The sequence below is a fragment of the Scaptodrosophila lebanonensis genome, unplaced genomic scaffold (genome assembly GCF_003285725.1).
Source record: "Scaptodrosophila lebanonensis strain 11010-0011.00,11010-0021.00 unplaced genomic scaffold, SlebRS2 tig00000024-arrow-pilon, whole genome shotgun sequence".
Taxonomy (NCBI): domain Eukaryota; kingdom Metazoa; phylum Arthropoda; class Insecta; order Diptera; family Drosophilidae; genus Scaptodrosophila; species Scaptodrosophila lebanonensis.
The window spans coordinates 13,874,062-13,898,820 of record NW_022060538.1 but is presented as its reverse complement, the minus strand read 5'-3'; the positions used below and the strand labels follow the sequence as shown (position 1 = coordinate 13,898,820).

General features: G+C 41.6%; 2 protein-coding genes across 2 annotated transcripts; both read left to right on the top strand.

The window, feature by feature from the left end:
* The first annotated feature begins 886 nt into the window (after positions 1–886).
* On the top strand, positions 887–21,225 carry LOC115621399 (protein hedgehog). Its single transcript, XM_030515043.1, has 3 exons — positions 887–1,611; positions 14,521–14,782; positions 20,488–21,225. Exons 1-3 carry the CDS (start codon positions 1,060–1,062, stop codon positions 21,189–21,191), a joined length of 1,518 nt encoding a protein of 505 aa, XP_030370903.1. The 5' UTR covers positions 887–1,059; the 3' UTR covers positions 21,192–21,225.
* Positions 21,226–22,477: 1,252 nt separating this feature from the next.
* Positions 22,478–24,590, top strand: LOC115621238 (zinc finger protein 177). Its single transcript, XM_030514829.1, has 4 exons — positions 22,478–22,686; positions 22,761–23,813; positions 23,873–24,222; positions 24,299–24,590. Exons 1-4 carry the CDS (start codon positions 22,510–22,512, stop codon positions 24,372–24,374), a joined length of 1,656 nt encoding a protein of 551 aa, XP_030370689.1. The 5' UTR covers positions 22,478–22,509; the 3' UTR covers positions 24,375–24,590.
* Positions 24,591–24,759: the final 169 nt, after the last annotated feature.

Here is a 24,759-nt window from a genome sequence, read left to right as displayed (position 1 = left end):
CAAGCTGCAAGAGTCGAGTCAATAGTGCAAGTGTTAAGAGAAATTGCAGCTGAGGATGCGCCACTAACATGATGATATATGTGTGCATGCATGTATGTAACACACACAATTGTATGTGCACGCATACATGCATGCTCACATGCGCATCCAATTGGCAACATACACACACACACACACACACACACACACACACACTCACATACACACAGGCAAGCACCTCAAACCTCAAAATGAACAATCCTCAAGTGATCGCTGGCAGCAGCAACATCTGTTGGAGCAAGCATAGGAAATACATAAGCCAACACATGCACAAATATAAAATGTGTGTGTGTGTGCAGAGCAGGCAATGGGCGACTAGCTGGTTATCTCGCTCACACCTGCGCTCGCTTGCCAGCATAAGAATGAACGCTGATTGTCGTCAGCAACCCAATGAGAGGCACACACATACCGACCAAATCGTAATCGAAATGAACATCGATCGCCAGTGCGGGTGCATGTGTGTGTGCGTGTGTGTGTGTGTGTGTGTGTGTGTGTGCGTGCCTGTATTCATTTCGAGCGGTGTGCAGTGTTGCGCTGCGAACGTCGCTGCCGCTGTCGTTGTTGCTGTTGCTGTTGCTGTCACCGTCAGGGTTCTTGAAAGCACCCTCGTCGCAATGCTCGTACGCTCGGAAATGTCATTTGTCAATCACAGTGCGAGCGCAACGGTTGTCGAGAGCTGAAGCTGCCGAAGAAGGCGAACCAACCGATTTGACAGTGACAGTGCCAGTCCCAGTCCAGTCGAGAAATATTGTAAAATATTCTTACCAGTTTCATAGACGTGCGAAATTCCAGCTCTGCGTAATTGTGTGTGTGCTGTTTGTGCCAAAAAAAAAAAAAAAAAAAATACATAAATGAAATCAAAATAAACTCTATTAATTAACTTAACGAAATACGTATAGTATTTGATAAATGTCTAAGAATTAATTGATCGTTAGTTAGTGCGAAACGTGCCCATTAGCATTAGAGTGAAAAAAATTCAACGAAAATAATTAGAGAATTTCCTTCTCTGAAGTTGTGCTTATGTGTGCTAAACAACCAAAAAGATTATCGAAGCATTTTTTAGATACAACAGCGACAATTAGACAACAATTTTTTAAGCCCACTAACATGGATTACGTTGACACCCTACCTTTGGAGTGTGCGAGCACCACCTGCCTCTCCCTCAATCGCCATCAAAGCAGCCTGGAAGGAACGCCGCAGAATGGCAATCAGAGCGACAGCAGCACCCCGTATATTGAATGTGCTTCAAAGCTGATCACGTGCCGCCATCGCAACACCAACTTAGTCTCCATTCTCATGCTCGTGGCGCTTTGTGCGATTTTGTGCTTCTCGCCCGCCCACAGCTGTGGACCTGGTCGAGGTCTGGGCCGCCGCAAAGAGCGCAATCTGTACCCGTTGGTGCTCAAACAGTGCGTACCAAACCTATCCGAATATCAATTGGGTGCCTCCGGACCGCTGGAGGGTGAAATACAGCGCCATTCGCCCAAATTTAAGGACCTAGTACCTAACTATCATAAGGATATTATATTTAGGGACGAGGAGGGCACCGGTGCTGATCGTCTCATGACCAAGGTAAGTGTGCATTAAAATTTTACGGCCTTTTTGATAATGCGATATTCTTGGAAATTGGTTTAGATGTTTTTGCTTATCGATCACTGCAAACTGCAGCCTAACAATCAAGCTATTGCGCAGTTTTTGCACTCAGAGGAATCCGCCTCATAAATTATTATTAAATTATTATGTCAAATTACGGGTGTTAATTGTCGTGTTGGTGGCCAAGCGATTGTAAACATTCTAGCCACACGCGTCGTTATCAAACACATATCTATAAGTCTCGGATTTGCAAAATTGATAAGCGGCTACTTTAAGTGTGTATGTGACCAAAATTGCACATCATTTTAGCGCCTTTTAATCACTTATTGACAGGTTGCTGGCCCTTAGTCACCACGAAGGCCAATAAAGTACCATGATTCTAAAAAAAACACCTGAAAGCTTTTGCTTCCTGGTTTAAAATAGGCAACATCGTAAAATAAATTCGGATTTGTAATTCCCCCCCTACAAATCATAAATCTTTAATCTGCTACGGAAATTGAAATACGACCTACTTCAAACAAAATATAATTATAGATGAAGAGTGGAGGGGGAAGGGGTGTATCACCAAATTCCGATTTGTGATTCCCTCTACAAATCTAAAATCTGTAAAGCTACTGCGGAAATTAAAAAATTGTAATTATTCCCTTAGACAAGTTTGTTTATCTGTCCGAGTCTATGAACACCGAGAACTATTGACACCTAACAGTAAGGGACACTTAACCTCGTATCTCAAATTTGATCAAAGTCGGTAAACTACAAGTAGACCATATAGCAGCCATTAGAGTGATTAGAAAAACTATAAATGGCTGCCACGACTTCAACATTCTATTCGTTTTAGCTATACTCGTATACGTATACTAAGATCTATTGGGAATTACATACATTCATATATAATTTGGTTGCTCAATTCTTCATTAACGGGTGAACTTTTCAGAACTGACTTTCCAGGAACAGTACGTAACATATTTAGTAGCTGTTTTACTATAGGCCTTACAGTAATTAGAAATTGAAAAGTATTTGCATAACTTGACGCTAAAATAATTTAAATAACAATAGTAGCCATAAAATTCATTTCCACATGTAAGCTTCCTCTTTTTTTATTGCTGACCAGTCAAGACCTACTACCAGTAAAAAGTTACTGCACACAAAAAAAGGCAAAACCAGTAGTAAAAAATAAAAACAAAAAGCAAAATAAAGCAGGTGGGCAAGAAACCTAGGTCTAGTACTATTTTAGCTGGGTTTTTCCTACTCACACTACTTAAATACGATCACGTTTCCCTAATCATGAAAAAATTAAAATGCCTGGGCCATAAATAATTGACTTGCAAAAATTGAACTCAATATACATACATATGTACATATGTATGTATGTTTCTACTCGTACACCTATAAAAGAAACGTTCATGCGTTTATGATAACGCAAACACTTCACAAATCATTCACAATAATCGGACCCCACAATAAACTTGGCTGGTCAGGCGAGCGTTCAACAACCTCAAAGCAAAACATAATCGACATGATCATTAGCACATCCATAATAATGATCATGGAGATAATGAAAACAAGTTGCTGTTCATTTAGTTGTAGTTGTTGTTGTTGCTGTTGTTATTGATGATCATTGGCACAACATTGTGCACGAAAACGTTTTCGATTTCGCAATAAACAGAATCAAATAAAACTGTCCGAGTCTATATGTCTATTTAAGCGGCTTGTTTACACGACACTCGAACACACACAATCACACCTTCTTTGCGAATAATGCTAAAAATATGCGCACCGCCTCCCCAAACCGCATCTTTCTGTCCACAAGACAAGCATTTATCAAATAATGCAATTGATAAGCACTCACGGGCCGAACAGCTATTGCCACTCCCCTCACCATCACCCCCAGCAGTCAAGTAGCTTGTACTTGTACTTAGCTGACTCGGCAGACATATATATTTACATATGTTTGTATGTACACCCAGAGTGCAAACATTTCAACTAAAAAAATTGTGCTAAGCTGCTTTATCTTATCATCGATACAGCGCAGCGAAAGTGGTTTAAATAGTATGTACCTGAATGGCCCAAAGCGGCGGTGCCAGGGGGAAACGCGGTGGTGAGTCTCAAGGAGTGCAAAACAGCCATATCACAAGCACAAGTGCTCCATTAAGTCGGCAAGAGTTCCAATTAGAGCGTGGTGTTGCATTAAAACCGATTAGCCAGTTAGCCACAACGATAATAATTACAGGAACAGTTGGTGCCAATTACCTACGAGGGCTGCACAGTAGTCAGTAGTCTATCGGATCTATTTGAAGTGCTTTTCCCATTCAATTGTTCAAGTAGATATGGCTCCGAATTGCCATTGTACTTTGATTGTAAACCTTAAATGCCTCAACATCAATGACTGTTAAGGGGGGGCCTGGACATGTCATAACTTATAATAGCCCTATAGAATATCGAGACAAGCAAATTAATCAAAGTGTAAATATCACGGGCAGATAGCTCGCCAGTATAAACTGGAAAAATGACATAACTAAATTGTATTTAGCAATCTCTGCTTCAGTTTTGTAAACCATTCGTAATTTCCGTTCTTTTAAACCCGAAAACCGAAAAAAAAAATTATAAGTGACATTAAACAAAATAAAAATAAAAGAAGCATGAAGACACTTTTGTCTATTAATAAAATATTAATAAATGCTCTAAGCATTTTACACTTAAAATCATTTTCCAGTGTAAAGCAAATATAAACACAATTTCAACTCTAATTTGTTGACCAATTATGTAATAAATGTTGGATAGTTTCCAGATTAGATACAGATACACATGTACGGGTATTTTAAAAATTGTGCTCTCTCTAAATACAAATGCCATTCGACACTGTAAGTTGGGCAGAGCCGCTGCAAATCAGTGTCAGGCCATTCGAGTTTTCATTGAAGCGGCTAAAACAGTTGCCAGTTTACGATTTCAGAATGCATTTCAAGCTGCCACGCGCCTCGGGGCACAAAACGGCTAACAAATGGCACACAAAACAAATGCATGAAAATCAATTTATACTCGTAGTATAGCTAACTGTTGAGCATTTTTATGAGGCCTTGAAGTCAGAGCACTTACCTCTCTGACTACTACTTGTATATATGTATGTATTTATGTAGCAACACCCCAAAAACTGCGAAACAATTAACAGTTGCTGTTGCTGTTGCAGTTGCAGTGGCAGTTGGACGTACTATGGTAACTGGCAATTGTCCGGGACAAACGGCAGTCAAGGACAGTGAAGGTCAAAAGCGCGGCCAAGGTTGCACAGACAACATTTGACAGCGGAAGGCAAGGACAGGCAACACATTAAGAGGCAACAGTAACGGCTCACAGTTGCAGTTGCGCATTCAATGTGCATGTTTTTACAACTGTTCTTGGCCACGGCTACCGAAGTGACATTGAACCGGGACGGAGACGGAGACAGAGACGGAGACGGAGACAGAGACGGAGCCGTAGAGTCAAAGTCAAGTTCGAAGCCAGTTGTCGAGCGGCAGCGGCAACAGCAGCGCAACTAAGGCGAATTTTATGTTCTGCTCGCTGCTGTGCGTGAATTTGTGTAAACAATTCGTTTTGGCTATTAAAGCGCCCCAAAAACAGCAACAGAAACAAACCGAAAACTGCCAAAAACTGCTGTGTTGTTGTGAGTGGATGTGTGCACTCAGTCTCATAAACAAAACTGTTGCTAACCGTTTGCGTAAAATCCTAAAAATAAAACAGAGACATGCGGGCAGTGCATCATAAAATTCTTTCTATAGCCTTTAGTCATCTCAGACTCACCTGCGCCGTTAATTATAGATCTGCATTGTCGTTAACGCTAATGAAGGGAGCATTATTATTCTATCAGAGTATAGTAGTATTTGCCAAGATTAGATAACAACCAGCGTTTTACAAATGCGCTGAACTGTAAGCCAAGTCGAAAAGAATGGGCTCGCAATGGACGGGAGAGAGATGAAAACCGCAGAGAGGGGCAAACCAAAAAGCAAAAGCCAGACAAAAGAATGTGCGTCAAAAGCCACAGCATAACTTCTAAAATTTCATAAATTGTAGCAACAATGGGGCAAAGTCATGGTAATCTGATATGATTATTGACATGCATGCAGCAGCATCCAGCATCCAGCAACAAGAACAACAACAACTGAGCTGAACTGAACTGAACTGAACTGAAGAGAACATCAAACCGTCAGCGCAGCATGCACATCAAACTCAAATCAAAGTAGACACACGCAGATAGAGGCTGGCATTTTATAGAACATTATGATTCAAAAATATCAAGAAAAAACTACCAAAAATTTGATCCTATTATAGCGCACACAGACACAAACACAAACACATACACTCATGCACGTAATGTGAAATGCACAGGCGATGATGTCACAAGCTTCTAAACTCACGAAACTCAAAGTCGAACTCTCAACTCGAATCAAATCACTTCAACTGTTGCGATAAGCAGAAATCCCCCAAAAAAGAGCAAAGAAAAATAAAAAACTGCCAAACGTGGGAATGGGAACATTTTGCAGTCCTCCTCCTCTACAAAGTAATCAAACTTATCAAACAAACATCACTCAATCTGATCAGTTAGGCACAGCAAAGTGGACAAATTGCCAAACAGGCAGAGGCAGAGGCAGAGGCACAACCACAACCACAGCCAGAGGCACAGCCGCCCGCACAATGCGCAACTTTTATAGTTTGTTTTCTTATGTGGCTTATGCTTATGCCTTTTATATTGTTATTAATCAATTTGATACTTTTACGAGCGCACACACATTCCACCAGCCGAGCTGAGACGAGTCCACATCCCAGATCCCACATCCCAGATCCCAGATCCCAGTCTCCTGGCCATTCAAGCGCAAATCTTTGATGGCAACAAGCGCCAAGCTTACGATTCAAGCTCCAAACCTCGAACTCCAAATGCCAATGAGACTTCACATTTTGCTCAAATTTGGTTTATTTGCATAAAGATCGCGAATTTTATGAACTGCATGAGTCGCCGCCGTCTTGTTGTCGTTGTCGCTGTCGTTGGTATTGTTATTGTTGCTTTTGTTGTTGCTATCACATTACCCGTCCAACTGACTCACATTTCACATGCTGCGAAGCCTCAGGTTCAGCTTCAGCCTCAGCCTCAGCCTCGCGAGATTCCTGCAAGTCATCGACGCGCTTGGGGTAGGGCGGGTCATACATATACTTGTACTATACAAGTATATACAAAAATATACATATATACGTTTGTACATATGTATGTATATTTAGGGAACCTCACATCAGTGCCAATGCGGCTCATAACTCATCATCAAAGTTAATCACACATCAGGGATTATGGCGCTTATCATTTAAGTTGCACGTTATGTCTGTCTCCGAAAGATCTTGGGACTTACCTGCCTCTTGCCAGCCGCCTGCCCGTCCAAATGACTTTGTGAGTCTGTGCTCGCCAAATGTGTTGTGGGACATTAAACGAAACGAGCAGCCAACTGAGCTTCAGATCAAAGTCTCTGTTTGGCGCTTGTGCGAGCGAGATGACGAACAGAGATTTAATTTACGATTTCTGCAAATTAATAGCGTTTAATTAATAACAATAAAATGACGCCTTTTTATGGACATTTATTTGACGCAAGATTTATGCGCAAGCACTCGCACGTTAGCCAAGGTTTTGGTTTGTTAACTATTAGTGGGACATGAGTGGGCCACAGTGAGAAGCCAACCAAGCGATTATAAAACATAGGAATGCCTCTCTTAATACCCTGCCTGTGACACTTAAAGAAAGGGTTATACTATACAATAGGTGATAGTTGACATTCTGAGATGACATCGGATGGCAAGCTTTGAAAAGCTTGTTTGTTTATAAAATAAGAAGCCTACTTAGCATCGTAAAGTTAACTCAATCTCACTAATTTTTTTTATTTGAAATATGAAAAACGGCTAACTAAACACCTCACTGAAAATATTAGTAAAATGCCATTCTTTTAAATGTCAAAAATCAATGTTTAGCTGTAAGAGTCAGCAACGTTTCTTTGACAAAACTTTAAAACTTTTTGTTCCTCTTTAAATTTTACAAAACAATAGCACTTCGGATTTCAATCAAGCAGCGCTACACGTTCATAAACACAAAATTTGTGCAAAATATTGTCCTTTTAGAGAGTTTCTACTGCTTCATGGTGACTGACTGACTGACTGACCAACATCTGATTGATAATTGTCATGACTAAACGACTAACTCGAAAATAAAAACACCTGAAGGTGCAACAATTTGACGCAGAAATAATTTGTTCCCATGTTAGCCGTACACACATGCCTGAGCTTACAATTTGAGTTTGTGCATTGAGGCCATTAGTCTTTAATGCGCGCATAATTAATAATAAAGCGCCTGACACACAACAACAAGAATCGGGGAGACAAGCGGCAGCAAAGTGAAGAAGAAAGCGCATTAATTTGTAGTGTGGCAGCTAAGTGTGCCCATTAATGTGGCCAATGAACAGAAATCGAAGAGGGAGCCAACGCCAACTGACAAGATGCAATCTTAAGCAGCTAAAGACACACACACACATACATACACATATGTACATATGTATGACCCAAACAGCGAGACAACAGAAGCTGTGGCATTAATCCAATAAGCCAATGCAAAAGGTTTCTTCGGGCAATGTTTCTTCTCTGCTCTTTTTTATTCTTCCAATTTCGTCTTTTTAATGAGTATCGATTTATATTGAAACAATAACAAACAGACGGCGACTCTGTAGGCTGAGTGGTAGACTGACATATAGCGTAGAGATACAGTTCAGTTCTGTTCAGTTCAGTTAAGGTCTGTGGTGTTGCGTTGCGGTGCGCCTCCTTTGTTATGTGTGGCAGTTGCCTTGCCTGCCTTGCCTCGAAACCCTGGACCACATGGCGTATACGTAAACAATTTGCCAATCAATAAATAAAATCGGCTGGCAGACACTCTAGATAGAAATCCGCTTGACATTAAGTCGCCATCGTTCACATTATAGTATTGTTGTTCTGTTGATGTTGATGTTGTTGTTGCTGCCGCTCATTCGTTCCAATTCTACAATAATTTTAATTAAATTTTGTGCATTTCGCTGCTTGCACTGATTCATTTTTAAAAGACGGCGTCTGTCGGCAGCGTTGTAATAATTGCCTGCCAGCATAAACAACTAAAAGCGGTAAACAAAGAAATTCCTCATCTAATGATAAATACACAAAATGCGATCCATAAGCAAAACTGTGAATAGATTCGCACAACATAAATAAACACACAATTGCAACAACACAATGAGAACAACAATTGTAATAACAGCAATAATGGCAACTGTGATAGAAAAACAGAAGGAAGCTTCGAAATACGTCGCTTTGTCTGCAACTATGACATTGATCTTGGACTTGGACTTGGCTTTGCGAATCGGCAACAAAGTAGGAACTGAAATAGATCTATGGCTTTGTTGTTGTTTCAGCAAATGCCGACCGACTCTAGCTTTTGTAACATATTTAACCGAATTAGTACACATTTAAAGTTAATTCCAACGCAACAAAATGTATTATCAGTTATACTTGTACTTACTGTATATACATATTTTTATTTATTTTACATGAATAATTCTCTTAAAGCAACTTTTGTTTAACTTTGCAAATTTGAGTTTCTAAACTCGATTATTTTCTATTAATGATGATATAAAGGGAATTCTTTCCTTTAGACGCTCTGACTTATTGTCAATTAAATGATTGAGATGCACAGGAAATCTCACCTACACGCACACACACACACATACACACAACTGTCGAGTGGACCACACAGAGTGGAGCAGCGTCGGGCGTTTTTTAAAGCCGCGCGCTGAGTGATTTGACAAAGCAACTTAGCATAATATGCGCCTAAGTACTATACGTGCCACATGCCGCACGTCCCGCTCGAGAGCGTGCTGTTGACACACATATATCGAGTGGGTGTTGCTTATGTGTGCGTGAATGTTCGTGCATGTGTGTGTGTGTGTGTGTGTATATATATCCTGTGCGGTTATTGGCTTGACTCAGAATTGCCTACTTCCTCAGTTGTAAGTTTTCGCTTCCTCTCATCGCGTTGCGATAAAAATCAATGCACCCAAAAAAATGATACAAGCAAGGAGTAAAAAAGGAGTAAGGAGCAGAGAAAAGGATATGGCATATCTGCTTACATTGCCATGTCGCATGTCCCAAGTTCCTGACAGGGCGCACGTGCAACTAAAAACAAAGGGGTGAAGTAGCGCCTCCTGCCCTGCACCCTTTTTTTTTTTTTTTGGCTCACTGTGATTTCAGGCGTAACTTAATGCGCACTTGAATTATGTCGTTAAATTGTGTCGTCGTTGTCGGTGTCGTTGTTGTTGTTGTTGTTGTTGCTGTTGCTGCGGGCTGTGCGCCTAATTGTTGGTAACTTAAGACGGCCTTCGGGGCATGTTTCTGCACATCTGAGCTTCAAGCTGAACCTGAGCCTGCGACCGCGCCCGCGCCTGCGACTGCGACCGAGCACACTTGTCAGCCCGGTCATAAAACAAACAGAGCGCCAGGTGCTGACTCCACGGCGCACACCTTGGGCCACCACTTTAATAGCATTTTTACAAATGTAGAAGCCACAATACGAGTACACTACGTCTTCGCCCGACTACATACCTAATGATGATGAGCCCCACTCAACTAAATATGCGTGCGTGTCATTAAAAGCGCCAAATTGACAGGCACCCTGGCAATGCCAGCAAGCGATTTAAATCAATAAAAGCGCAACTTTGCAGGGCCTAGCAATTAAAAACGCATCAAGCCTAGACGCTGGCGCTTCAACAGCCAAGTCGCCAGCCAAAGCACCAGCAATATGAGCTAAAAATTTAACTATAGCCAGCCCTTTGATGTAATTTAATCTTATGAATTTAATATGCTTTTTGGAAATTAGAAAAACTTGGGTAACATAAGCAATGACTTTAAATTATCACTTGCAAATAAAAACAAAACTAACTTGAAAAACAATTAAAAAGAAGTCTTTCTTTTTATGTTAACAAAAGTTATTTGCCCTTTACTCTTTTTTTGAAGACAAGTCTGCAAAGTATTTGAGTTGTTTTATTTATTTGAATTATGATTATGTGACAGACTTTTAATAATTATTTATTTTTTGCTTGGCTTGCATTTTTATAATTATAATTCCCATCCCTGAATTTTTAATATGTACGTATTAACAATTTCTGCAGAGTTCTTAGAGATTTATATATTTATTTCTTATTTATTCATTCATTTCTCTGTCAATTCGTTGAACCACAGCAAGTACCCACAAGAAATTCAGAAAACTTGTATTTATTTTTTAACCGTTTCACTGAAGCAGCATAGACGGTTGTAAATTGTAGTTAAATGAACAAATGTTGAAAACTAGTCGTTTTCATTAATATTATGAATTTAATGATGATTTAATGATGGTAAGTTTCTAAATGAGAAGTTGAAAAAATACGTTCTTCAATTTCTTTTTAAAAGACGCACTTATTTTTCCTTTCTACAAGAAAACGCACTTGCAATAATATTATCAATCATAAAGCTCGCTGACTCCGCTACAGATCCAAATTAATATCGAAACAATAATCTGATTTATTAATTGGTGCTTTTCAAAAGTGATGTGCTTCTTCACATGGCGCTTTTAGATGAAGGGGCGGGCGGACTGGCTGATTATACTCGTATTAGCTGCCATGGAGGCGGTAATTAATACGTTCGATTGATTTGTTGTTGAGAAAACTGCAGCAGTACAAATCAAATGCAGCATGTAAACAAACAGAGCCGCGAGATGTCAGCAAAGGCGTGGCAGTCTGATTGCCTGATCGCCTGGCTGCCTGGCTGCCCACGAAAGTTCACACCTAGTTCACACACGCAGGCACACACACACACACGCAGACACACACACACACAGACTCGTACAACATGCAAGTGCTCATGCACAGTTAGTTAGGCATTCGGTTTTGGGGCTACGCACTCGGCACGTTTATTGTCTAATTAATGCAGCTTTTTATATACATTGCTACGCACTTGGCCCGTTCTACTATTTACACGTGATGCTGGATAATGGTGCTGTTGTTGTTTTTGTTGCTGTTGCTGTTGTCTATTAACAACATCGTCGGCCATGCCACTTACAATGCAAACACATTATTTAGCCATCTTTTAGGCTAGTTGATGCCGCGGCATTGTATTTAATCAATAAACTCAATTGTTTACCTTACGCACCCGTCGGCATTTTCAATTTTGTTTTCTGTTGTTTTTTTTTTTTTTTTTAGTTGTCGTTGTTGTTGTTGCTGTTGCTATGCAAACGCAACGCTATGTGTTTGTGCAGCTCAGAGCTGCGTGTCTGTGGCCACTTCTTGATGTGAATGTGAATGTGAATGCGAATGCATTAGCATGTTGCATCCGAGCCGGAGAGGGGCTCCTCCTCGAAGCTGGAAGTCGCCGTTGAGTGAGTGGGTAAATACATGGCTATGGTATACATGCATACGAGTATACTATGTTTGTATACATACTTACGTGTACATCGATCGCATGCTTAAGACAAAGGCGGGTAGTGCGCCTTAAAACATGATTATTTGCTCTTTGTCGTTACGCTTTTGTGCTCATTAGCAGTTGAGCATAAGGCTGAGCATGAGGAGGCTGACTGGCGCGCTTGGGTCCATTAGGCAGCGACTTGTATGCACTTGACTGGTTAAGCCTTTTAATAAAGCAAAGTTTATCAATGCAAATGCAGGCTGGCAGTCAAACAAAAACACACACTCGCATATACTTTTGTACATGTGTGCCCATTCGTGGAATGCAACTGAAAATGAGGCTGACTAACTGACTGACTGACTGACTGACTGCCAGTCCGCCTGCCTTTCAAATCAAAGGCCAATATACCGATTCGCTACACAAACAAACAACAAACAATTGGTGTGACAAATTAAAAACCGATTTTCAACAAATCGCACCCAAATCAAAACAAACGTAGCACCCAGAAATGAATAAGGATGAGGCAGAAGGCAGAAGGCAAGCTGATTTTGCGGTTTGTTAAAAAGTATACAAAATTGATTTTACGGGCGAAATGTTTGCACACAAAAACCTACATAAGCCACAATAACCAAGGACACACACACACACGCACACACACATATCAGCCCATAGCAGTCTATAGACACACATCCTGGCCTGCTGCCTGCGGCCGTTGATAATTGATTTTGTGGCTAGCGATTGCGCGCTGCCTACTCCTGGAATCCGGCTCCTTGGTACCGCAGCCTGTCATGTTTTTGTCTAGGGAATGACATGCACGGCTGGCCAAACACTTGAGGCGTGCCGCTGCGCCGACTATTGAATTTGTTAGTTCGCACAATTTACATTTTTGTATACGCTACACACACTAGGTGGTATAATTAAATTGACAAGCCCAATTGTCAAATAGAAATCCCAGCTGTCTCACCTTTTATCAAATGCCTCTGAATATATAAGTGTAAAATATTCAGCTTATGTGCGAGATATATATTCAGTGGGTCTTCAATTTTGCGATGATAGGGGAATGAATAAATGAATCATTTACATGAGACAGGCATGTCAATAATTGGAAAATAACTAAATAGCAATTATACTCAAGAATTTTAATTTACAAGTGACAAATGGTAGAGCTAGTTTTAAAACATTTCAAGATTTGATTTGTAGAAAAATGTCGTCTCTAATTGTTACAAACATTTTAAAGAAAGTTTGAAAAGAGATTATCTAACAAACGCTCGTTGCTATGGCTTTAAGATTATATTGTTGCCGCAGTCTTTTATATTTCTTGTATAAACATTCCCACTGATTCGTTGAATTATTATATTTCCCGATTCATTTCGTCCAAATACTTTTGCTGACTATTGCTGGCAATCGTCTATGCCTATTTGATAGACATCCTTTTATTTCCTTTTGTTGTTAGTTTTTTTTTGGTGTGTGTGTACATTCGTTAAAAAACAAATCCATAGACACACACGCACACGTAGCCGACATAGGAAGGAGTGGATTGTGAGTCGAGAGTTAAGGCACCCACCACATTGGCAAACAAAGCGTTAAATGCATTTCTATTAACTGCACCAACAACAACAACAACAACAGCAGCAGCAGCAACATAGCAATATGTAGCTAGACAAAAAAGGTCAGAGACGAAGGTCTTCTGCGAGTATGCAACAATATTTACCTTTTGCCCATGAGCGATCATTGGTAATCAAGCGCTTGAGACTTTTTCCGCTAGGGGTCACTATTTGCCGTTCAAATGCAAATAAGCCTTTTGCTAGGACAAACACGGCACTGGAAGGAGAGAAGAAAATAGAGGAAAAAATGAAAACACATGCACTGTAGTCTGTATTTGTTGAGGTTGTGCTCAACAGGTTCAAAGGATGCGCCAAAATACACACAGGCACAACTTGTCTTTCTCGTTTCTACAGAGTTGGTTGGTTGTGCATGTGCAAGTTCGTTGCCTAAGTCATTCGTTTCAAAATGAACGCATCACTCGCCCTTCTGGGTCGCAGTTCATTTTCAAGCCCAAAAATAAAACGAAAACAAAGACGAAGACGAAGACAACAGAGAGAAAAAAGAAAAATGAATGCCTAAATACCACGCCTCAAATGCGTGCGTGAGCGTGAGCGTGAGAGGCAGACGCCAACAGACACGCACACAATGAGAGCAATCGCACTCGTCTCTCTTCTTCTTGTGTGCCGTGGTAGTTGTTGCTATATATATATATACATATATGTACATACGTATGTAAGTGTGTAGGTGTTTGTGTAAAACATGGCGTTTGGCCGCCGCCGCCGCCGCCGCTGCCGCCGCTGCCGCCACAGCCGACTTATATTAAACGTAGATTTTTAATTTATTTTCTCTTCTCCTCGACTTTTGCAGCGCTGCAAGGAGAAACTCAACACGCTGGCCCTGCTGGTGCTTAATGAATGGCCAGGCGTGCGCCTGCTGGTGACCGAGAGCTGGGATGAGGAGCATCAGCATGGCTTGGAATCGTTGCATTATGAGGGCCGTGCCGTTACCATTGCCACATCGGATCGCGATCAGTCCAAATATGGGATGTTGGCGCGTCTCGCCGTCGAGGCCGGTTTCGATTGGGTCTCTTATGTCAGTCGCCGGCACATCTACTGCTCCGTTAAATCAGGTAAGAGCACAAAAATCTCAAATAATTTGTCAACTTGCGAAGCAAATAATTGCAATTGGAGATGCAAGAAAAGGGTTTAAAGGTGTGCGTGTGTGCTTGTGTGTATTGGCCAGTTAGTCAGAAGTGACACTAACAAGCGTAATTTCGCATGTTGCATGACACAGTCGCACTTCCGACTCACTCACTTGCTCTCGCGCGCCTGCTGGACACATTACAGCGGCAACTGGCGAGTAAGCTGACAGGCGTAGTCAAATGTTGCATTGAAAGCACACACATACCGACACAAGTTTCAACATACAGGGTGGTGTTTGCATTCATTTACATCCATTTCGATTGGGTTTTATGTTGAAAATTAGTTGCTCTCGTAATTACTTGTAGTTGCATTAGTTGATAGACAATATTTGCACTCCCCAACTAAGTATAATAAAAATATTGCAGCTTATGAATAAAACATTCTGCTAATTCTGTAAACAAAATATGTTCTTTTTTCTCTTTAATCTTTATTAAAAATCTGTCCTAGGTAGAACAACTGCAGGCAAAATATAAATCAATAAATAAATTAGATGTTATTGAACATTTTTAAACTCAAAACAAACATCTTAAAAAATAGGCAAGCAATACTTATGTTGAAAATGTTGTTTCTTTATTTCAAACTATTAAGATTTGTGGATTTAAATATGTGGGATAAATAATTTGTTTATTATTTAGTCAGCAGAAATATTGAAATATATGGACACTTTTATCTTAAGTCATTAGGTAAAAAAAACAAAATGCAATAAAATTTATCTAAGCTGTAAGAGAAAAATAAGAAGAGTAGACAATGTAATAGTACGCTAACAAATTCTTAAAGGAGTAGCATAGCCAATACGGAAAGTGTTGGAGCTTGCCGAATTAGCTATATGTGTATGTTGTGCCTCCGGGCAACCAATAGAACAAAAGAGCCAAGAACACGAAAACGTTTAATTTTTGTAAAACTAAAAAGTTAACTACACATTTAAGAAGCTGAAGATGAGTAGGAAATCATGAATATAGTATAAGCAATAGGATCAGGAAGTAAAAGGAAATATTGAATTTTGTTGTTGGACTTGAAACTAAACTTAAAGTATAACTAGGCACAAGTTTGAACATTTATTTTGTTTTGCGCTAACACGGCCAGCTGTGAATACATTTTTATATTTTTCGCGCTTGTTTCTAGACTAGCCTTGTAATTGACACTGAAATAGAAATGATGCTCTGTTTATAATGTGTGAGAGAGGCAGTATTCAACTGCCACCCTGTACATAAATACTTATTGCCAGGCCTTTTTGGCCAGGTCGATCCAAATTAGGCACGCTGCAGCCAACATGAATTGTGGTCAGAAACACAGGCAGGCAGGCAGGCAGGCAGGCAGCCATGAAACTGAGCTGGCCAGAAGAAACAAAAAGCAGACAAGCGGACGAGCACACAAGGCAACAAAGTTAAACCGGCCCCGCTTGAAACACATCCACATCCACATGCCAGTCCCCTGCCACATCCACATGCGCATCCACAGGCGGTGGTGGCGGTGGCGGCGGTGTCGGCGACGACTGACTAACCGCATGTTGTTGTTTTGACATGTTTAGGTTTGCGCCTGTCAAATTAAACGAATTGATGATACGACACCCAAAGCGTTTCTCAGGCAAAGGCGCGCACACACACATGCTCAGCTCTCTGACACACACACACACACACATGCACACAGCAGTTGGAAGATGAATTAAATGCGAGACTGAAACTGCGCTCAATCCTAATTGAAAAACTGGCAACAAGGTAGCTAAGGCAGTTGCCCGCCCCTGCCCCTGCCTCTGCCTCTGCATCTGCTTCTGTGTGTGTGTCTGTGTGTGTGCCTCGCATCTCGAGTGGCTGGCAGTGCAAAAAAAAAAAAAGCGCAACACGCTTTAAACTTGCTGCCATTATGGCCAACCAGTTTTCCCCGAAACACACACATACACAGAAATGCTTATACATAGAGGGCAACGCCAACTGCTGCCCAGGCCAGAGAAAATGTTGCAAGTGGAACATTGAACCAGCCAGTCAGCCAGCCTGCCTCAAACTTTTCGAGCTCTGCGCCGCCCGCGGTCCAGCCCAACAATATACATAAACAATTAATTTTGCCCGCTCTCTTCGCTAGCTTTTGGGCCATAGGCGTCGTCAGCAGGGGGCAGCAGCATTTTTTAAGTAGCTATTTTGTTTTTATTATTATTTTTATGAGCACTCTTTAATGTTCATTTTGCTGTTTTGCAATTTGTCAGCAACTTAAGTTTGATTTACGCTGACACTTTGACAGATGGCGGTAGTTTTTGCTTCCCCCTCTGCCCCTCTCCCCCCTCTACACCTCTCCCTGTTTAGTTTTGTCCAGCTAGCTGCTGGTGATGACGATAGTTTGCGTCTAAAATTACAGAAACGAAATGCCGCAATGCTCGTAAAAAGTTCCCACCACACACATTGCCGGTCACAATATTTTGACATTGTTGAAGAATAGAATGTCCTTGCGCAGCACACACAGGATGCTCATTGATTCTAATTGCGGGCGCAAATGAAAGAGGCCGCCGAAGGTCCTGGTACACACACACACACACACACATGCACACTCATCTGTGCGTATTGATAATCAATAGTGCTGCCTATTGAGCCGGAAAATATCAAAGTCACAAAGGGCCAACAAACAAGTGTCCTCCGCTGCCGCCGCCTGCCTATCATATTGTGTGTGGTCCTTGTTGTCCTTTCTGTGAGTGCGTTTGAGCGCGTGTGTGTGTGAGTGTGTGTACATCGTGTCAAATGGCCTGTCGGTCAGTGGTGGCTTGGACTCAAAAGTGCCGCCCATGCAAAGTCAATGTAGCCAGCAGCTATCAATAAATTTGTTCGCTTTGATGGCTGATCGGAACAAGACTTTTGACAGTTTTGTCACAGTTTGGCTGGCAAGTTTGTTGCCCAAGTCTTTTGTTTTTCGACAGGCTACGCGTAATTGCGAAAAGCCAACAACAAAATGCGGCAACAAAAACACCAGCAGCTACGAAGAGTAATGACTGTAAACGTTTTTGTCGACACTAATTTTTTTCTCCTTTTTCAAAATATTGGGTGTGCGTGTGTGTGTGTGTGTCGCGCGCGCATTAAAAGTCTAAAAGCGTGTTGTTGTGTTCATGTTCATGTTAATGCTGTCCAAACGATCAGTCACCAGCAACAACAACAACAACAATAAAAAACAACCATAAGCGGCAGCAGCCAAGTTAACGCGACCGCCTTTGTGCGTGCGCGTGTATGTGTGTGTGAGTGTGTGTGCGGCTGTCCTCTGTTTTGTAATAATTTATCAGTTTAGTCTTCACAACAAAGATAAAATAACGATAATTTTAACCACTTTAATGGTTTATTAATTTATGACCCTTCAAGTTCTTCACTTTCCGTCCAGCAACCAACCAAGGCGGTCGCTACGCTTCAGATTTTGTTGCTGGTTTTCTCATTTTCTCGTATTTTTTTCTTTTTTTTTTTGTTGTCATTCCTTCTTCTTTTCTTCTCATGCCGTAGTCGCAGGTTTCACACCAATTTTTCTTACTGCTACTCTTGTTTTTGTTGTTGTTGTTGTTGTCATCTCTAGCATTTGTTGAGCTTGTTACTACCGCATTTTGTTTGTTGCTGCTCCCTTTTTGCTTTGTCTCTGCCTCTGCCTCTGTCTCTGCTGAGCTGCCCTGGCTGCCGTTCTTCTGGCCGCTGCCGCCATCGATTGTGCCGCGTTTTATAGACCGCTGCCATGTATTTAATCCGATTTTTATTGTTTCTACACTTTTGTGTGCTGACCACACTTAGCAGCGTCCAAAAAGAGCCGAGAGACAAACTGCTTACCAAACACATCAATGGAAGGTGCATTTTCATTGGAATTTCGTTGCAACAACAACAACAACCACTTTATGGCCACTCATTATAATAAAGCGCACGGTTAGTGGTCGCTCGATCGGCTCAGCGTACCGTCATTCCGTCTTCAAGTCCTCCCGTCTGTCCGTTCGCTCACACGCTGGAATTTTTAATTTGAATTTTACAAGCAGCGACGTCAGCGGCATTTCCGCAGACCCTGAAGATGGGGGAAGACGGCGCTTCGGGTGTGAAATATGTGTATGCCCGGGTCGAGTGCTCCAAAAAGAAAGTTCTATTCTTGGGCCTTTTCAAAAACAAGAATTAAAACGTCAACAAAATGGTGAACTGTGCCAAATCAGTGAGCACTATTTATAGGAAAATATTGTCAACATTTTAATGGACTAATCATTTGTTCGATTAATGATGAAGGAGCTACCTATTGTACAAATATAAAGCTGAACAATAAATGGCTGCCCGACTCGCAGAATGCCATTCACAAATTATTCCTAAAGCGGTTTCTTGATAGATTTATTTCTTTATAGTAAGACGGTTCGAATAATTCAGATATTGTTTTTTAATTCTATAATTCCTATTTCCTCGTCATCTTTTAGTTGTTGATAGACAGGTTGATAACGAGCAGGATGCTTGATGGGGGCTGAGGATCGCAAAGATTAATTGGATTAGGTTACCTTTGTGCAATTCCCAATTAATTTACTGATATGTGGCGAAATTGGTTTCTTGAAAGATTTATTTCTTTATAGTAAGACGGTTCGAATAATTTAAATATTGTTTTTTAATTCTAAATTTCGTACTTCCACAATGTCTTCTTTTAAGCTACAGTCGAGCTATAATCTTTTGTGGAATCTTAGTTTGTACGATCGTGTTAAATTATTCGAAATATGCAGGAATTTTCCATGAACGTATATGTAGTTGATGCTAGACAGGTTGATAACGAGCAGGATGCTTGATGGGGGCTGAGGATCGCAAAGATTAATTGGATTAGGTTTCCTTTGTGCAATTCCCAATTAATTTACTGATATGTGGCGAAAAGTGTAGCATGTTGTGTGGTCGCCAACCTGAATCGAATAGCCCTAATGATGATTAATGTAATTGTTGTTGTTGTTATTGCTGTTGGGTTACAGCATATTCTATAATTGCAGCGCCCTCACAACGGCACTGAGAAATGTTCATATTTTCCAATCTGTGTGCGCAGGTTGATGCAACTGTTTTGTTGTTTGTTGCAACCTTTTGCTACCTGGAATTTTAGCGGCTGCGCCAGCGACTGCTCGCTTGCCACTTGCAGGCTGTCAGCTCACATAGAGGGTAGAGAGAGGTGCGCGTATAAGCTGCTTTGGCTCGAGCTCGAGCTCAACTGTGGGCCTTATCCCCTGCACGGTTTTTGGCTAATCTTCAAGCAAAAACAAGATCACAATTTTGTTAAACTCGAAACAAAAACACGTTGCAAATGTTGCTGTTGCTGCTGCTGTTGCTGGCAGTGTTATTGATATGCACGGCTATCAGTTGGCAGATCGCATAATGCGTCCTGGACAGCGGCGGTGGCATTTGTAATGTTGGCGGTTTTGTTTGAAAGCCGCAAAAGGCAGTTATTGTGTCCATTGTTTGTTGGGCTCGGGTTGGGTTAACTGTGAAAACCTTTTTGACTTGTACGGTTTTCAATTAGACGAGCGACCGAGCGACCCTTCTGGCATTCTCGCTTTCGGGATGGTGTATTATTAACGGCAAATTAGATTAGGCTCACTAATGCCGCTACCTACTTACCTACCTATCAGATACTGCATATTGACTAACCTCCTTTCCTCCTCTCTGCTCTTGTCTTGCAGATTCCTCCACCATTTCGCACGTACACGGCTGCTTCACACCCTCGAGCACGGCTCTGCTGGATAGCGGGGTGCGGAAGCCGCTCAGCGAGCTGGCCATCGGAGATCGAGTGCTGAGCATGAACGAGCAGGGTCAGCCTATCTACAGTGACGTCATACTCTTCATGGATCGCAATCTGGAGCAGGCGGAGAGCTTTGTGCAGCTGCATACGGAGGGAGGCGCCGTATTGTCCGTGACGCCGGCGCATCTGATCATGGTGTGGCAGCCGGAGCAGGAGAAACTGAGCTACGTCTTTGCGGATCGTGTGGAGGAGCAGAACTTTGTGCTGGTGCACAATGAGGCGGGGGAGCTGCGTCCTCAGCGCGTTGTCAAGGTCACAACGTTGCAGGGCAGAGGCGTCGTCGCTCCCCTCACCAAGGAGGGCACCATTGTGGTCAATTCGGTAGCCGCCTCGTGCTATGCGATCATCGACAGCCAGTCCCTGGCGCATTTCGGTCTGGCGCCCATGCGGCTGTGGTACATGCTGCAGTCCTGGTTACCCTCGAAGGGGCAACTGCGAAGCTGCACTGCCGCCCACAGCTCAAAGGGCGGGGAGGTGGCCACGGGCAAGGGAACAGCGCAACAACAGAACGGCATACACTGGTATGCCAAGGCGCTCTACAAGCTGAAGGACTACGTGGTTCCGCTCAGCTGGCGTCACGACTAGACGCCGGTAGGGGACTTGGACTGGTCGCCTCAATACTTGCACCATGCCTGAATGCGCATGCGTGACCCGATAATTGTATTATATATTTGTAGCTTTGTATGTATATGTATGCCTAACGATCCGATATACTATTTCAATGTTAAATATGATTATTGCTGATTTACGCTATTATAATATATATGAGATATATCCATATGCATATATATATATATATATACTATATTTATTTTAACACTAACGCCAATGCAAGCGCGCAAAAAACGAGCAAACTGTTGAAAATGTCCTTGTGTTTTTGTAATGAAAATTTTGTTTAGCTATAAGTAGGCAATTCCTGGCACAATTAACCAATTCTGATAAACAAAATATATATTATAGTGAGAGCATGGAATACACATAAAAGCCGAGAAAGAGATGACAACCCCTGTAGACGACTGTTGTACATTTAAATGATTTTAATGCATATTTATTGACAAGCATGCAGCTTGACTTACAATGGATATATATTGTACTGTATATAGAAGAAGCATTATAGTGACTGAATATTTTTATTGTATTTGTGTATATAATACTTGATAGTTAACTGCGTATTTATACTTAATTTTTAATGAATAATAACGAAATTGTTTGATAAAAAAACTATATCGTGTGTTTTTGTTACTCTTCTTACATAACTCAGTGGAATATTTGATGGCTTTTTAAGAGGTGCAAGAATCCTCTCATGACGTAATGATCAGAGAAAAAGGGGCATTTACATTGAAGAAGGAAAACGGATGCGATCTAAAAAATATTATAAAATAAACAAAAATTGCTAATAGGTTACTAAGTCAGTTTAGCGAGTATGTTGCCATTACTGCTCCAAATTGTAAGACTTTTAATACATTTGTTTTTAAATGGTTTGTTTTTGTTTTTAAATGGTATCTTCATCCATTAAAAGGTCCATTAAAAAGGTTTAAGAATTTCGCATAAATAAGAAACCTTCGTAGGATACTTTTTCCACAAGCTTACAATTTTTATCGCTAGGTGGATATTATTTTAGTCTCGCTTTTATTCTTTTGCCCGCTATGTGGCTACATGGACTATGTATCGCTAGGTGGATATATTTGTATATTCACTTTCTTTCTTTTGCCCGCTAGGTGGCTTTTATTCAACTATACCCAGCTGCAACTACAGCTGTGCGCTTTTTTTCTAGCCTTGGTATTTGCTTACCACCATCATACTGGCCACACTTGGCGGAAAATGTAAATAAAAGATAACGAGATTCAGTTCATCTCTGTTTGCCATATTTAAGAGTGAGGCCATAAATTTATGCGCCAGTAAAATGGCCGACATGAAGACCGAAATTAAGCTGGAGGGCGACTGGCTGAGTTGGTGTCGCCTATGCGCCAAGGACGATGCACGGCGGAATGTGAAAGTGATTTGTAGTCAGGAGGGGGTGGCGGATGGAAGCTGGGACAGTGTTCTTGTCATGGCCATCAGAAAGTACTTTGAGGTGCATGTAAGTACGCAGACGATGTTCAAAATATATGTGTGTGTATTTTTTAAATACCAACCGTTACACATTCTTTGCAGATGCGGCTGGAAGACGAACTGAGCAGTGTTCTCTGCACTGAATGCTACACATTGATAAGCGAACTCATTGACTTTGCCGAGCATGTTACCAAGGTGCAAGCCATCTTTGAAGTACTACGTCGTACTGATCCGACCACACCCTTTGATGTGGAGGCACTGCGACAGCAATACGGACTGGGTGAGAACGATTGGACCCACATCATCAAGCCATCGGACTATGAAGGCGAATTGGAGAAGAATGACTTAAAGGTAGATGTGGCTCAAGAATTTGTTGACCTCAATGCCAGCTTGGAGTGTGAAAGTGCACGGATGCATGCGGACGGCATGGAAGAAGTAACGGCCCTCGAAGAAGTTGCCATTGTTGGTTTGGAAGAGGCAGAAAAGGAGGAGCATGCGACCAAAGACACACTAATAAAAAGACCGCGTGGTCGACCCAAAGGCTCCACGAATGCCAAAAGGCTTAAACTTATAACCAATCGTACCAGCGATGGTACAAAAGAGCAATCTCAAAAATCTCTGAAAGGCCATTTTCAGAGTACTGCCGACAGTATTACTTTAGAGTACAGCGTTGATTCAAAGGAAAGGTCGCGTTCCTCAAGTCTAAATGGAGACCTCGAATTTCCGCCCGAAGATCGCAGCTCATCGATAGCCACTAACGAGGCTCTGGAGTCTTGCGATAGTGAAGAGAGTTCCGCTGATGAAGGGTTGACTAAACGAAGTCGCATGACTTGTACGGATTGTGGCAAGTCCTATAAGAAACCCGCATGTTACAAAAAGCATTTGAAACGTGGTTGCCAGAGAGTGACGGATCGTCAGAAAGTGGACAAAAATGTAACATGTGAGATATGCAATAAGACTCTTTCGTCAGCATCAGCCTTAAAGCTGCACAAGGAGGGCATACACGAGAATGCAAAGCCCTTCATCTGCGACTGCTGCGGGAAACCGTTGAAGACGCTCACAGCTCTCAATGAACACAAATTGGTGCATACTGAGGAGCGCCCCTTTGTGTGTACCATTTGCAAAGCAGGCTTCAAGAACAAAGCGCGACTGAAGGTTAGCAGGAACGGCAACGTTTGAAATTAATAGTAATAGTTTTCCTCAATTTTCAATAGATTCACAATCAAATTCACGAGGAGCCGAATTTCGTTTGCAATATCTGCGGCAAGAAGCTGCAGACACGTCGCACTTGGAACATGCACAAGCTGGTGCACACCGAGGAACGGAAAATGAAATGCGACGTTTGCGGTGCCTGCTTTAAACGCTCCAAGACCCTGAAGACGCACTTACTCAGCCACACGGGCCTGCGGCCCTATGTCTGCAACTATTGCGGCCGCACCTTTGCGTGCAATGCCAATTGCCGTGCTCACAAGATAAAAAAACATCCGCAGGAAGTGGAACAGGAGGACGGGGAAGGCGTGTCGTCGCGCCTTAATGTGCCTACGCTCGATGAGCTGCGCGTTATGTAAGTTAGAAACTTCTCAGCGATATGGATGCCCAAGTTAGATGCTCAATTATTCACCATTTTCGTTTTATGACAGCACCCAGAAAATACCCAAGGTATTAAATGAAGCGCCGGCCGAGCTGGCCAATGGCGTGAAGATCGTTCCAACCTAAATTGGATGCGGATCGGTGGACACAATGCATTTCATTCTAAGAATTTAATAAACCTTAGTGATTTTCTAGTTATTTTCCATTTACGCCCCCACAGTGTTACTTGTAATTCATTCCCAACTAATGATCAGCCTTGCTAGTCTTTTATTTATTAGCTGAACTCACACACATTTATATATCCGCATATTTTTCAATAAATATACATATGTATGTAATTAATTAGACTTGTTCCACATTAAGTTGATTGCACAAATAACACAAGCCCAAGAAATATGTATGTAGTTTTAAAAGAACTGTGTTTGTTTTGTTTTAGATGTTTAAACAGTTTGCACTTAACGGATGTGATCAACGGCGGTGAAAAAGTGCTTAGGACCGAAAACAAATACTA